Raw genomic sequence first — 14,500 nt, 5'->3', positions numbered from 1 at the left:
ATCCCGAGAGCCAGCCCTCCTTGGGGCTTGCTCCAGTGCGTCAATGCATTTCTTGTACGAAGCCACCTTTCTGCTGTCAATTTTAGATAATTGCATAATTTTGCATAAATTAAGGTTGAGATAATAAGCTTTTAATAAACTTTGTTTTATTTCTTTTTGTTCAGTGTGCTTTTAAGAACCTACTTTCATTGCCTTGTCTAATTAGACAATCAGCAGTATGATACCAATGGCTCCTATTACGGAGCCATTTTTCCTGTCACTGAGATCTACTTATTAATTTAACCTTATCTATTTCTACCATTTCCCAAAAGACTTGAAAGGTCTGAGTTTGTCCAAATGCTATTAGTTTTGAAAATACTTTAATTGTCCACAAGTCTTTAAGCTTCTAGGCCCAAATAATTCTCAAAATGGTATTTGTACAATCTCTTTTGGGATTTGTACATGACAATGCTACTTTTAGCTTCTTCGCGCTACAATTTCCCCTGTTTGCACTGACTAAGCAGCAAAATAGCAGTTTAAGGTAGGAGTTACTCTTTCTACATCTTACTAAAAATAGCTAGAGAAAAGTATAAGTTAATTACATCCTGAGCATCAGGAAACAATTAACAGCTCTCTATTATATCACCCTGATTTCTAAGCTATACAATTATATGCTACTGCAGAAAAGGATGTGTGATTACCAAGAGAAGGATCTTTTCTGCAAAAAATGAAAGGCAATTGTTCCACCGCTGACAATCAGCACTAAAATAATGCTTAGCTAATATCTTTTCAGAAGTCATTTCCATTATTTGCAATCCTAACTTTGAGTGATGTGTTGGCCATATGTTGTCAGCTTCTCCTCCTAAAGAGGATGAGCATAAGTGCTGGACTCTGATTCTTCAGACAAGCACTCACAACTTCAGCTTCCTGTGAATATTCTGCAATACTCACTGGAATTAAATTAAAAATCATCGCTTTTATGAACCATATTGTAACTACGCCTTGTGTTTGGTTTGCATCTTAAATCAGAGCTGAGAATGGCTTGCGAAAACACGAAGGAATACACAGGCTTGCCCTAAGCAGCCTCAGCGCTTTTAAGACATGAGTAACATGAAGACCAACAGATACAACATACGAACACTTCTTTTTAACTCCTGCTGATAAACTCATTTGGCCCAACATGCAGGAAAGCGGTGCATACACAGAGTCAGCAGATTGCACAACAGTTCAGCTGAACACTAATAGAAACATTACAGCAATATACCTGTTTTGGCAATGGCCCTTTGTGTGAGAAGCAATGAAACAAACCCACATAAACCTCCACAACTCCAAGTCAAAGGCCACTGTGCTAGATGGTAGCTGTGCTACTGGGGGTGGGAGAATCTTCCCAAACCAGGATGCATAAACGATAAACACGATAGTGCTGCTTATCAGCAGAAGAACTTTGGTCTCTGCAGATTCCTTGTGCAATGCACCTCCAGGAGAGCCATACTTCTCTCCCAGAAAGTTCAAGTTCTGTTCCAAGTTCTCTTACCTTATCATCTTACACCTCAAGGTTTCTTCTATGCACTGTCCTTGACAAACATAATTTTGTCTGGCTCCTATTTATCTGGAATGCTCTTAGAAAGATAGTTTCCACAGCTCTTGATCTCAACAAGGTTGCCCATCTCCCTCATTCCTTCCACTGCCTCCACCTCTTCTGTCACATCAAACACAGTATTACCATGCTTATCTTCACTTTCAAGCTCCCACCTTTGCTATCACCGTCTCTCAGGTGGTGTTGGCTTTTGCTCTGACTGGCCATTTAGTTCCAGTTTTGCCACTTGGTTTTAAATCTTCAAGCGAGCATCTTTGTGCTTGCTGCCTTAATACACAGGAGACACCCTCACCCAAACAGCCACAGAGCTGTCTGGATGTAGTCCCCCAAATCCCATCCAGCATTGCTACGATCTCCACCAAAACCCTGACATCTAAATAGCGGGTTGGGCAGGGGAAGAATGGATGAAAGGGGCGAGAAGGGGCTCCTGGCCTGGCACAGTTGTGCTTTAACATCAGGGTTTGCCTCCATGAGAAGCCAATCTCACTATAGGGTCCCCCAGTAGAAGGGGGGTCTGTGGGGCTCCTCACCCCCGACCCCAGGCCAGCTGACCTTACCCTTTGCACTGTCACTGGTGCTAGTTTGACATGACGGTAACCTGGCTGTGCTCCCCAGACTGCTCACCATGGGGTCAGACACGCACCAACGCAGCAGCACCAGGCCAAGCAGCAGGAGCCCCGATCCAGAGGAGCCGGGCTGCCCTGCTCTGCAGCCGCAGCTACGCACATTGGCTCAGCGCCGCTGTAAAACCCACAGCGTGACTTACAGTCCACCAGTTCTCCACAGAAACCAGAAAACTCTCATTTGTCTGCAAATCCCTGTGACACAGCTGTGGTAGCCCATGTAATCACCCACACAATTGCAAGGAAATGGAGAATCATGGCCTTGTTGTGTGAAAATCAGCTTCTGTATTTGCTCTGAATTAGGAAGCCCAATCAGGCATATTTTTTAATTATTCGTAAACGCACCTTTGAGATCTGAATGCATTTACTTGATCGAGGCACTGCTAAGAAGCAAACTATGAAGACTGTAAAATTACAGGGCTGATAATTAAGGTAGGGGGTTACATTCTGAAGTAGTGCTGTCACATTGGCAGCACTGTGGTGTGCTGGTCATATAAATTACACAGTACAAATTTCAAAACATATGAAATGTCAGTATTTGTCTCTATTCATGCACAATACCCTGACAAGAGTGCAAAAGTAAAGTTAAAAACCTTGAAAGAGAAATAATCTAGGAAAATTGCAAACATAGTTTCTCTTCCTATCTGGTAACAACATGTGCATTGGGCATTTAAACTCAACATGATTTTTATAATGTCTTCTACTGGAGTCTGAATTTTTTTAATGGGAATCCAGCAAATGTTTGACCCACACTGAGTTTAGGCAAATTAAGCACTGAGGGGGTGGCCAAGCAAACCCAGCAGTGGCTGCTGCCACCGTTCCCTCTGTCTCTGTCCTTGACCATGCGTTTCTGCCGGCTCCCTCACTCCAGCGCTGCCACTGATCTGACCTCATGCTAAGCCTGTTTAGAAAGTTAAATTTTTCTTATTTGGCTTCAGCTGCTTTAGTTGCCTGAACTTCTGATCCCAGACAAATGCCAGTGCACAGTGCGGCAGAAGTGATAAGAGCAGGGCAGTAGCAGCCTGCAGTTAGACCTGCCATATCAGAAAACCGCAGCCTTAAACTGTAGTTCAGTGACGTGGAGTAAACCAGCACCCATTTCTCCCCCCCCCTCGCACTTCTTCAGAGAAACCTTTTATGTGGTCATGTGGTAAATTGGTTTGTAAAACTGACCCAACTGAAATATCAGCCATCCAAAAGCCCTGCTGATCACTTCCCCAGTGCAGGTGTGCTGGTTTTGCCTGGGATAGAGTTAATTTTCTTCATAGTAGCTGGTATGGGGCCATCTTTTGGGTTTGGGCTGGAAACAGTGTTGATAACACAGGGATGTTTTCATTACTGCTGAGCAGTGCTTACCCAGAGCCAAGGGCTTTTCTGCTCCTCACCCCACCCCACCAGTGAGCAGGCTGGGGGTGCACAAGAATTGGGAGGGGACACAGCTGGGACAGCTGACCCCAACTGACCACAGGGACATTCCAGACCATAGGACGTCATGCTCAGCAACAAACGCTGGGGGAAGAAGAAGGAAGGGGGGACGTTCGCAGTGATGGCGTTTGTCTTCCCAAGTAACCGTTACGTGTGATGGAGCCCTGCTTTCCTGGAGATGGCTGAGCACCTGCCGGCCGATGGGATGTGGTGAATGAATTCCTTGGTTTGCTTTACTTGTGCATGCAGCTTTTGCTTTACCTATAAAACTGTCTTTATCTCAACCCGTGAGCTTTCTCACTCTTACCCTTCCGATTCTTTCCTCCATCCCACCGGGGAGGAGTGAATGAGCGGCTGTGTGGTGCTTCGTTGCCAGCTGGGGTTAAACCACGACAGCAGGTTACTGTATGGTGATGGTCCAGAGATGCTTAAGCCAGTCTGAAGCAGCGGAAGCACAGAGGAGGGAACCAGGAGGCAGAAAAACCTATGTTGGTGTCCTGGTTTCAGCTGGGATATAGTTAACTGTCTTCCTAGTAGCTGGTCCAGTGCTATGTTTTGAGTTCAGTATGCAAAGAATGTTGATAACACTGATGTTTTCAGTTGTTGCTCAGGAGTGTTTAGACTATAGTCAAGGATTTTTCAGCTTCTCATGCCCAGCCAGGGCACCTGACTCAAACTGGCCAACAGTGTATTCCATACCATGGGATGTCCCATCTAGTTTAGGAACTGGGAAGTGGGGGGGCAGGGATTCACCGCTCGGGGACTGGCTGGGTGTCGGTCGGCGGGTGGTGAGCAATTGCCCTGCGCATCATTTGTACATTCCAATCCTTTTATTACTACTGTTGTCATTTTATTAGTGTTATCATTATCATTATTAGTTTCTTCTTTTCTGTTCTATTAAATCGTTCTTATCTCAACCCAGGAGTTTTACTTCTTTTCCTGATTTTCTCCCCCATCCCACTGGATGGGGGGGAAGTGAGTGAGCGGCTGCGTGGTGCTTAGTTGCTGGCTGGGGTTAAACCACGACAGTTGGTGTGGGTACAAGAAAGAGAGGACCACTGCTTTCAGTGGCAGTACTAGCTCGAAGTTTTAGCTGTCCAAACTATTAGCCCCTCTCCGCCTCTCTAGCTCCAGGCATACCTGGATCCCTGTGTAGCCGTACCATGACAAAAAGAGCCCTGCTGAGGAACAGAGAAATAGAGTAACAGAAGCAGACCTGCCTGAGGAGGCTCCTTTGACTTCACAGGTTTCTCTAGAGCCTGAGTGAGCTTGTGACACAGTCTGTGGGTTATCTTTTCCCTTTCTCCATGCTTCCATGCAACTCAATGCTTCAGAGTTTTAAAAAAATAACAGAGCAAGATTGCACATTATTTTACTTCCACTCCTGCTATAGCACCCTCCTGGCAGTGTAGGTTTAAATATTTTATTTTTCTTTAACTCTGCAATCAGTTTTATTCTTTCTGCTGCAAGGAACAAAAGTATATTCACAATACAGTCATTTCTCCTTAAGGCCACAGGAAAAATGTGGGATTCAAGGGAAAGGTCAAATCTCCAAACAGTTAAAAAAAAATTTTAAAAAGGTATTACTGTTAATATTTATGAAACTGATTAAAAATCTCTTCTCAGCTTTCCTTCTACTAGCTAGTGAAGGCAAACTGCCTTTGTAAATCTGTCTCTCCATTCTATTATAATACCAATAGTCTTAGTTGAAGCAGTGTAACTAAAGACCCTTGTAAGCCTGTGTTCAAATAGGTTTAAACTGTATTTAATTCCAGTGGTTAATACATTAAAATTGTTTAAAATATGTGGTTTGTATATCCTGCTCTTGCTTAAGGAAAGAAAACCAGGAACAACCCATGACTAACATGTGAAGTGCATCCTTCACTCAACGAATGGCAGTGGTTCTGCCGAGACCTGAGGCTTTGCAGTTTCTGTCTTTATTAACCTTTAGAGCCTCGATGCATTTTTTCTTCAGGGACCAGGTACACAAACCAAACCTGCTTAGCTCTTGCTTCTTACCCAGCCTTTCACCCCTTTGCCAATTCTTTATCAGTTAGTTTAATCTCTTCCCACAAAAATTTATTTTGAGGAGATGACTGTATTCAACCCTGGCCTTGAACACAGGAAAAAAAGTATCTTTCATTTAGCAAAAGGACTCACACAAGCCTGCTCTGAAAGGAAGAAAGAGGCAAAAGCGTTAACCACAATACAAGTGTTAATAAAAAACAGACTAAGTGGCAAGAAAGATAGAAAGGCCCAGAGCCTCAGGAGGGAATGTCTGTTTCTGAGAGCAGATCCTAAGCCAAGAGCTACCACCCAAGCCAGCACTCAGTGCCTGGGCACTTAGTGATGGGGATGACGAAGTCTATGTCAGGAACTTAGCTGGACTGCGGAGAAGCTCACGTTTGCTGCTGTGACAATATCCTTCACTTTCTTAAGTTTTACATCACAGAAAGTACTGAAATTCTTTAAGTTTTACATTTCAAAAGGTACTGGAGTCTACAGGTATAAGAAATACCTCAGTTAAAATGAAATGCACAAATGCACTGATTCCTTCCTAGTCCTCGTCCATTTATCCAACAGTGAAAGCTGGTTGGCCTCCCTCCTGGCTTCAGTCTGCTCTCTCACTCTACAGATGTGACTGTGGAGGGAGGAAAGAGCGGATCCTTTCCTGAACATGCTACCCAGAGCTCCCGACACATCCCGGCACACACAGTACCACCTCTCCATCTCCACATTTGGGAGGTATTTTTCTTTGTGCTTTTGGGATGCCATGCTTGGGCTCGGTGTCTGACCTCCCAAACCAGAAATCCCAATCCTGACAGAGTCCCACTTTGGTTCCCCAAGTTTGGCAGCTCCACACAGACCTTCCCTCATCAGCCAGAGCCCGCTACTGCTGCAAGAAACTGCTACGAATTGCAGCCAAGATTTGTGTTGCAAGGACTTTATTTTTCTTCAGAGCATACAGTGCCTACCCTTGCCAGGACCTGATAAATAGCTCAAATTCCTAAGCGCTATCGCTACACAAATAGTAAATAATATGACAAGTGACAGTACTTCTCTGTCATGGTGCCAGCCTATGGCCACTGCCCCCACAGGAACAGGGATCGTGTAGTAAATGCAAAGCTAGATTGCTTTTGGCACATTAATTCTGCCTTCCCTGCACGAGCATCAACATCAAAACAGTTTCCTTCACCTGTTCATGGGCAGCTCCTCCAACATAAAATACATAAAAATATTCTTGCACATGCTACACACATCCAGGATCCTTTGCTTGCCTGCTGATCTCTGCTAACCTGAGACAAAAGTTAATGATTGACTGCATCTGGAATGGAATACATAAAATATACAGCACAAACCACCCGTACAACATCCGCCTTCTTGTGTACATAGCAAAAGAGCGATCGCTATTTGCACATGCATTGTTAACTACTTGATCTCTGAGTTGTGTTTGAGGAAAGCTGCTGATGGGAACGAGTGAGTTATTAAAAGGCATAGCTTAAAGGAAAGAACTGAGCAAACAAAAGCCTTACGTCTTGATTTCTACAAATGTTGAATAGCCACAAATTTTACTGAAGGACATGAGAAACTGAGATTCCTGGCCCAGAAATCATATACATATACATACACATATACATATACGCATATACATACATGCCTATGGGACTTGATGCCATTAAAATTAGTACAAACGGGCAAGATTGAAACACATGAGAAGGTGCACCAGGTATCAAAGATTCTAGAAAAAATGAACATATAAATTTGAGAAGCACATGCTTTTTATAAAATTAAAATAATTTATATTAATTAAAATATATAATTGAAAGTGTTGTGATAGGGTAGAGTTAGTGGGAAACTTCTTGATTTCACAACACTTCATTTTGCAGCTCTACCAACCTTCACTTTGAAACCTTTTCTTTCAGTGTATTACTCTGGTGGAACCTCACAGAGAAGATATTGCCAATTTTTTGGTTGCTTGATTTTGGAAAACAAATTAATGAAAGTGAAATTATTTGGACAGAGAGTTCTGGAGCACTCTGTTCCACAGAGATCTGATGATACAATCTCCTGTGTCCTATCTGCCCTGAAGAGGTCAGCAGACAAGAGCCTTCTCAAGTGAGACAACTGAAAACTATTTTTTTCAGGGTTAGCTTTGAGCCCGATCAGTAGCTCTTGGCTAAGGGAAATGCAACCACTGGTGGAGAACTAAGGAGGTCGCAAGAACAAGGTGCAGGGGGTAGAAAAACACATCATCCCTTTAGGTGGAAGTACAATATTGGATTGGCTTAGGCAGATTACAAAATCTCATCTTAATGAGTTCTGTCTCTAAAAATGGCATATAGGTTTGTTTGATATCTGAAGATCAGTGAGGACCTGACTTGAGAGGAAGTGACCTCTAGACAATTTTGTATCTTAAATCCTTACATTCCTTTGAGTGTACAAGCTTACACAGTTGTAGTAGTGCATCATTAAAGTGTTAATATACTTTCAAACACAGTGATAGCATTTAATAAATTATTGAACTATATGGTTATTATTTTTCTATATTATAGCAATACATTAGCGATAAGGCTCTCTTGATTATATTTCTCTAGAAACTGTTACTGTTATGTGCCCTGGGTTCTTTCCACCTTAGAGTGCCAATGAACTTTTGAACCTTACCACTGTGAAAAAGGTTGACTTATTTATTGCTCAGAATAAGAAAAGCATTTATGGACCTGTAGGTGCTATCACCCTTCAGAAGTTAATGACTCTGAAAGTTATGCACTCCAATATGTTAAGAAGTTTTCTTAAAGCGATAATCTTCCTGAAGTGAGACCTTTGGAAGACCAGTGAATACTGGTTTTGACATGTCTTGCAGCTTCAAAACGTATAGCTGTTTACCATGTAAAACCTCTTTTGTAAGATGAAACTCATATAAAAACTCTGATAAAAAGGCAAACAAATTTCTGTTGAACCATATCTTGCCTGAAAGAAAGAAAAATCTCTAAGAAACATGCTTCGTATTTCCCTAAGCAGAAAGAAAGAAGATGCTGAATTATAAGAACTATTCTATCAAAACCACTGGCTCATCTAACAAGTTTCCTAATTATTTACCCAACTATTTAACAAAAGTGTGAATCAGCAAAGGTGTTGCTTCTTGTAAAGGCTGGTGATAAAGAGGTATCCAAAAGTCTGCAGAGACATTAAATGTCATTTAAGTTACACCTACTACAGAGAACTGCACCATATATACAATTGCAATTTCTGATTTAAAAAAAAAAAAAAAGGTGCTCTTTTAATATTGCTGTTTGGACAGCTGAAGCCTGAAGACACCCTGAATGACTAGGCATATTTTCTGCAAGAAATGAGGGACTCTTGGAAGATGTACCAGATTTTGGTGACAATCTGGCATCAAGAACCAGTTAGCAGACAAAGAAGATTTCAGACGCCCCTGACTTGTACGACAGGCAGCCAGCATGTATATCAAAACATGCCCATTGAAACTGCTTTTGGTTGCCAGAGGCAAGATTCAGCTTTAACTAAGTTAATGCTCAAACTCAGACAGAGATACTTTAAAACTTCTCCCAAACAGTGCTGAAACGGGCATAACCTGTTGCCTTCGACCGGGAGGGAAATGAGCCTGGAATCGCTCTGCTTCCGATAAAATTCTTGTTGGATAAAATTCTTGTTGACTTCGGTAGTGCTGTTATACGTTCCCATTATTATGCTTCCAACAATGACTATCCAAAGCACTAAGGCTGTGACACCCTCCTTCAGGCACAGCCAGCGACACCGAGGAAGCTCAGGGCCATTCGCTTCCCTGGGGCTGCCCCCAAGCAAGCGTTTGCAGGCAGGGACGGGGGTGGGGGGGGAAGGCTTCGAAGGGCTCTCCCAGTGCCAAGGAAGCTGAAGGCCCCGTGAGCCTCTCGAGCAGAGCTCGCAGTTTCTTCAGGAGACGGGTCCATACCCCTCACTTGTCACTTACGGAGCCTTTTAAGGGCAGCTCTGTTGCAGGCTTCCTCCAAAGAGCGAGCTCACCACGGAACAGCTATAGGGTCTCTGAAACTGCAGCAGAACAGGGGGAAGAGCTGGGAGTTTGGGTGTTCGGAGCTGTCAGGCAGTTTGTCCTTGCAGGGCTGCCGGTGCCTGGAAAGCCCACAGCTGGATCGTGCCCATCGCAGCTCTCGCCTTGCTCCTCCTAGTCTTCTGCATGGCAGAGAGAAGCTGCCAAAGGGTCTGTCCTGAAGTGCCACGCTGCTGAGGTCTTTTGCTTTGTTTCATGGCTGTCAGCTTGATAATTAAAAGGCCTATCAAGAGCCAAACTTCAGAAGTCCTCACTTTAAAAATTATGCTCCCATTAACCAAAAGTAAGAGCTAGTTAGGTATTCACTCAGCCAGCTACTGGGGTTAGAGGCAGAGGACGCTACTGAATGTAAAAATCTACCACGTTAGCTAAAATATAGCTCAAGGTCCTGTTTCTTTTTCCATAAATCATGCCACCCATGGACCAGGATTTACATCACTGCTTCAACTCCCACAAACTGCTCATGACTGAAGGTGGTGGGTGCAAGCCCAGAGCCAGCATTTGCCAGCTGACGTAGCACACACCGGGGCAGAGGCTCCTGACCTCGAAAAGGAGAAATACAGATCACAAGCAACTGAAGGACAGTAACAAGAAGGACAAAACTCTTTGGCCTCCTCCTCTCCCTCCCCTAGCCAGCCTGCACTTGCCTGGGGAGGGGAAGGGGGCACAGGGCTTCCATCCCCACTGCCAGCGCTGCCAGCGTGCAAAGCCAGGCTTGCCCAGGTGCTGCTCAGATGAATTCAGCCCTTACTGCACAAAGAAGTCCCTGCCAGAGAGGGACAGATGTGCAACGAACAGGCCACAGGAATGGGGGCTATGACGCAATGTGTGAGGCTGGGGTGAGACTGGCAATAGGAACTTTGTAAGGAATTTAAATCAAGCACCTCTCGTAAGTATTTGAGTTTGGGCACATGCACTGTTTGGTCTAGTACAGGGGTGCTTTAAATACCTACATTCGGTTGGCTTTGTGTAAGCAACACCATGCTCACAGTTTCGTTTTACACTTTTACTCCTAAGTGTTCATCTTGCAGTATGCAACACTTGCTCATATGCACTTTCACCCAAATACACACATAATCACCTGTCTGGCTGCATCACTCCCGCTGGGGGCTTATCTGGCATTTGTAAGCATCACTAAGAATAGAGTACAGTATGTTTCCTTGAGTGCATGTGCTGGTTTTCTATCATCTGTTTGCCTGCCCCAAAGGCCGCTGAGATAGCCTGTCTTTGATCCTGAAAATCCTCCAAAATTTCATTTAGCCTTAACAATTATACACCTTTCTTGGACAGGAAAAGAGAAGCTTTAAATGCAGGGTTGGCTAAAACTGGTCTACCGGCCAGTTTTCTATTGCGTATTTGGTGGCTTTTATGGTCTGGAAAACTGAAGACAACTGACACTTTGCATAGAGTATCCTGACAGAGAAACAGAACAAAGCTAACAAAAAACTGGGGGAAGAGAGACAATTTTGGGTGCAGTTTCGCAAGACGGTTCCAGCTGACCCAACAGCTCACTGCTGCCAAAACGGGAGATCTTGCTTATTCTCCGCTACCTCCTCTTCCTACTCCTGGCTCCACATTCCCACCACCTACCTTCTGTGGGTTCCGGCAGTGAGCAGCTCAGAAAACTAACTTACCTACTGCATCGCTGCATTGGATCTGCTCCCAGGAAGGTGCAAGAAGTATGCAAGCGGCACGAGGGAGGAGGGGGGACTACACAGTCGGGAGTGGGGAGTAGGAAAAGGGTCAGGGAGAGAGTGGATCTCCCCATTAGCAGTAGCTAGACATGATGCAGGCTGAGCTGTTCATGAAACCACAGTCCAAGGAGACCTAGGCCACTTCCTACAGATTCCATAGGTAACTTTACAGGACGGGGAATAATTATTTTGTATCTGTAGATAGTCCTGCCCCAAAACAGCACCATATTTCATTACCTTAATAAATCAGATGACAAAAGTCATGCTTGATTGTGAGACTAATGAGCTGATTCCAGGAGCCAGATTTGTTGAAATTTCCTCAGTCTTCTCCTTCCTGAAAGATTGCAAAGCTTTTGCTTTTACATTTAACTATGAGGGGTATAAAAATATTAATGTGATCTTAATAGAAATGTTGTATTAGCCTTCGATCTTCCAACTTCTAGTGAGATAAATTAAGAACAGCAGGATTCTTATCAGGCACTTGGATGAACAACTCTGCACTAAGTCCACCATGCAGAGCCTGTGTGCCGGTGCACCCTGTCACCCTAGGTTTCACTTCAGGCTACTTTGAAGAGGAATCTCAAGCTTAGAGCACACACTGGTGTGTACTGGAGCCAGACCACTAAAACAACTTTTACCCCCCAAACACAGGTATCACTGGTGTGCATCACAAGGTGTCAATGGTCCTCACCATGTGGATCCGACCAGTAACAATGTCAGCATCTGTACTAGCAGCAATGATGGCACCTCGTAAATCAAGCAACATTTCTATCATTTTGCAGTGTTTGTCCGGCATTTGAGCAAAAAGTTCAAAGAAAATTCAAGCAAAAACCACTGGGAAAATATTTCTACAATCTCTTTCTAGCTACACATATAACACATGATAAAAATAGGATTTTTCTTCCTGAATCACAAGGTGTTCCATCTACAAGCCGAAAGTCTTAAAATTTCTTTTTCTCCTCTGTAGTGTATGGGTACAGATGGCACACTAAATACATCACAGAAATTAAAAATTAACTGAGTCAGGCATTTTTGTTAACGGTTTCTGTGCTGCGCACAACTCCAGTCACACAGCACTGTTAATTACTGCTGGCACTGACAGTAGGGATCCCCTTCCATCTGCTGGGACCAGCTGATGCAAAATAAAAACAAGCCCTTGGAATAAGGAGCACCTCTGCAGGGTCACTGCCCGGCACCGCTGCGGGAGCCGGAGAGCACACGGCGTTTGTGCAGGAGCGGTTCCCCGCGCTCTGCTTATTTCTCGCTGGAGTGCTGAAACACTTTATGGCTTATGGTTTCTTTGGGTTTTGGTTTTTTTTCCTCTTTAAAGACGCAACTCTCCCTCTGCATCGCTTGATCCCTTTAGCGATGCTGCAGCCTTTCCCCCAGACGCCTCCTATCCCACGCAGGGGAGCAAAGGTGCCCGGGGCAGAAGACCCCCGAGGCGGTGACTTACCTCCCCGGGCTGGCAGCGTCGGCTGCCACCTCCCCTCCTCCTCCTCCTCCTCCTCCTCCTCCTCCTCCTCCTCTTCCTCCTCGCTGCGGAAAGCGGGGCCGGAGCCCGGGGACGCGCTGGAAGCAGGGCAGGTGCTCCGGTGCAAGGGAAGCCCGAGGGGACAGACCCTCGCCCTCCGCCCCGCAGATCCCCCTCCCGCCGCTGCCGACCCCCGGGTACGTGTCCCCCGGCAAAGCGGAGGTGGTGGTTGCGGGGTAGGGGGGGGGAGGCACCGCTTACCGGAGCTGCTCGCCGGTGAGCAGGACCTCGGCCATGTGCTCCAGCTCCGCCGCTTTCTGCTGCATGCTGCTCATGCCCTCCTCCATCGCCGCCGGCCTGCGGGCACAGCGCCGCCGGGTGAGGGGGGACCGGGGACCCGCCGCCGCCGCCGCCGCCCCCGGCCGCGCTGCCCCCGCTGGCAGCTCCGCGGGGCGCCTCCCGCCCGGCCCCGGCGGCCGCACAGCCTTGTCGCCGGGGGTGGGAGGGCAGCGGCAGCCTCCCCCCGCCGCTTCGGCTCACCTGAGCGGGGCAGGTCACTTTTCCCCTCGGCAGGCTCGGATCCCCCCCACCCCCCACCCCCCCTGCCCGCTTCCCGTGTTATTGTGTCACAGGCAGGCGGAGAAACACATGGCTGCGGCCGCCGCAGCCGCAGCCAGCCTCGCCGAGGCAGCAGCGTCCCCCCCCGGCTGTCACACGGCAGGGTCGGCGCTGCCGGCCCCCGCGGGAAGGGGCCGGCTCCCCGCCGGCGGCTGCCAGACGAGCGGCGGCCGCCTCGGCTCCCCCCCCCCCCCCCAACACCCGGCCCCGCCGCGGCGAGGGCAGCTCCGCCGCTCCCCTCCCCGCCTGCCCCGGGGCCGGAGCAGACGGCGGCGGCCGCGCACGGCGGAGCGCAGCCCTCCCTCCCCTCCCGTGACTCCCTTCCCGCGGGTGCAAAGACCCCGCGGCCTCTCTCCCCCGGGGTGGGGGGGGACCGGCGGTCGGGAGGAGCCGGGCGGGCGGGGGCTGGTGGGCGCTGGGCCGCCGGCTCCGCTGGGATGCCGCTGCAGCCCGCTCCGGTAGTGCGAGCTGCGCCTTGGCAGTTCTCCTTAGCGATACTGGGGGGGGGGGGGGGGGGAAGCCGGTCAGAGAGGGAGCTATTGGTCCGGATTTTCACCCTCAAAAACTGCTGCTGCCCTCCTGCTGTCCGGATTTCTGTTCATCTGCTACCCAGGGGTTATTTTCAGACAGCGGTCCCCTGCCCACCTCACCTCTTTGTCTCCAGGTGACGGCGGATGCAGAATTCTTGGGAGGGCAGAGGAGCATTTAGTCTTGGCGGTGGGAAGTGAATTGCAAGGTCGTGAGCACTGCTTGTCAACGTTTTTGATGGGGGGGAAAAAAACCCCAAACAACAGCCTTTTTTAAAAAAAGTCCCGGAGGCATCGTCTGCAGTGGTCCAACCACGGTTTTCATTTACAAACACGTGCAGTTAAGATATACCTTGATTGCCTACTCATTGCCTCTAGTTCTGCCCACACATACTCTGTGTGGATGGAAACTGCATGTGCTTAAGTGTTTGCAATATTGTCACCATTTCAGGACCAAGACCATCATTTCAGAACCAAGAGAAGAACTAAGAGGGAA

General features: G+C 47.0%; 1 protein-coding gene across 3 annotated transcripts in view; it reads right to left on the bottom strand.

The window, feature by feature from the left end:
* Positions 1 to 14,237, bottom strand: part of DEPTOR (DEP domain containing MTOR interacting protein) — a 79,514-nt gene extending 65,277 nt beyond the window's left edge. The window contains exons 1-2 of one of the 3 annotated variants that reach the window (XM_069779962.1): positions 14,128 to 14,237; positions 13,121 to 13,216 (exon numbers count right to left, since the gene is read on the bottom strand). In XM_069779962.1, coding sequence (XP_069636063.1) covers positions 13,121 to 13,206 — 86 coding nt within the window. In that variant the 5' untranslated portion in view covers positions 13,207 to 13,216; positions 14,128 to 14,237. Of the gene's footprint in view, positions 1 to 13,120; positions 13,503 to 14,127 lie in introns of those variants that run through there. The other 2 variants (XM_069779961.1, XM_069779963.1) reach the window with 2 other exon arrangements.
* Between the last annotated feature and the right edge of the window lie 263 nt (positions 14,238 to 14,500).

The sequence above is a fragment of the Haliaeetus albicilla genome, chromosome 3 (assembly GCF_947461875.1).
Source record: "Haliaeetus albicilla chromosome 3, bHalAlb1.1, whole genome shotgun sequence".
Lineage (NCBI taxonomy): Eukaryota > Metazoa > Chordata > Aves > Accipitriformes > Accipitridae > Haliaeetus > Haliaeetus albicilla.
This window is presented reverse-complemented; position numbering and strand designations above follow the sequence as displayed.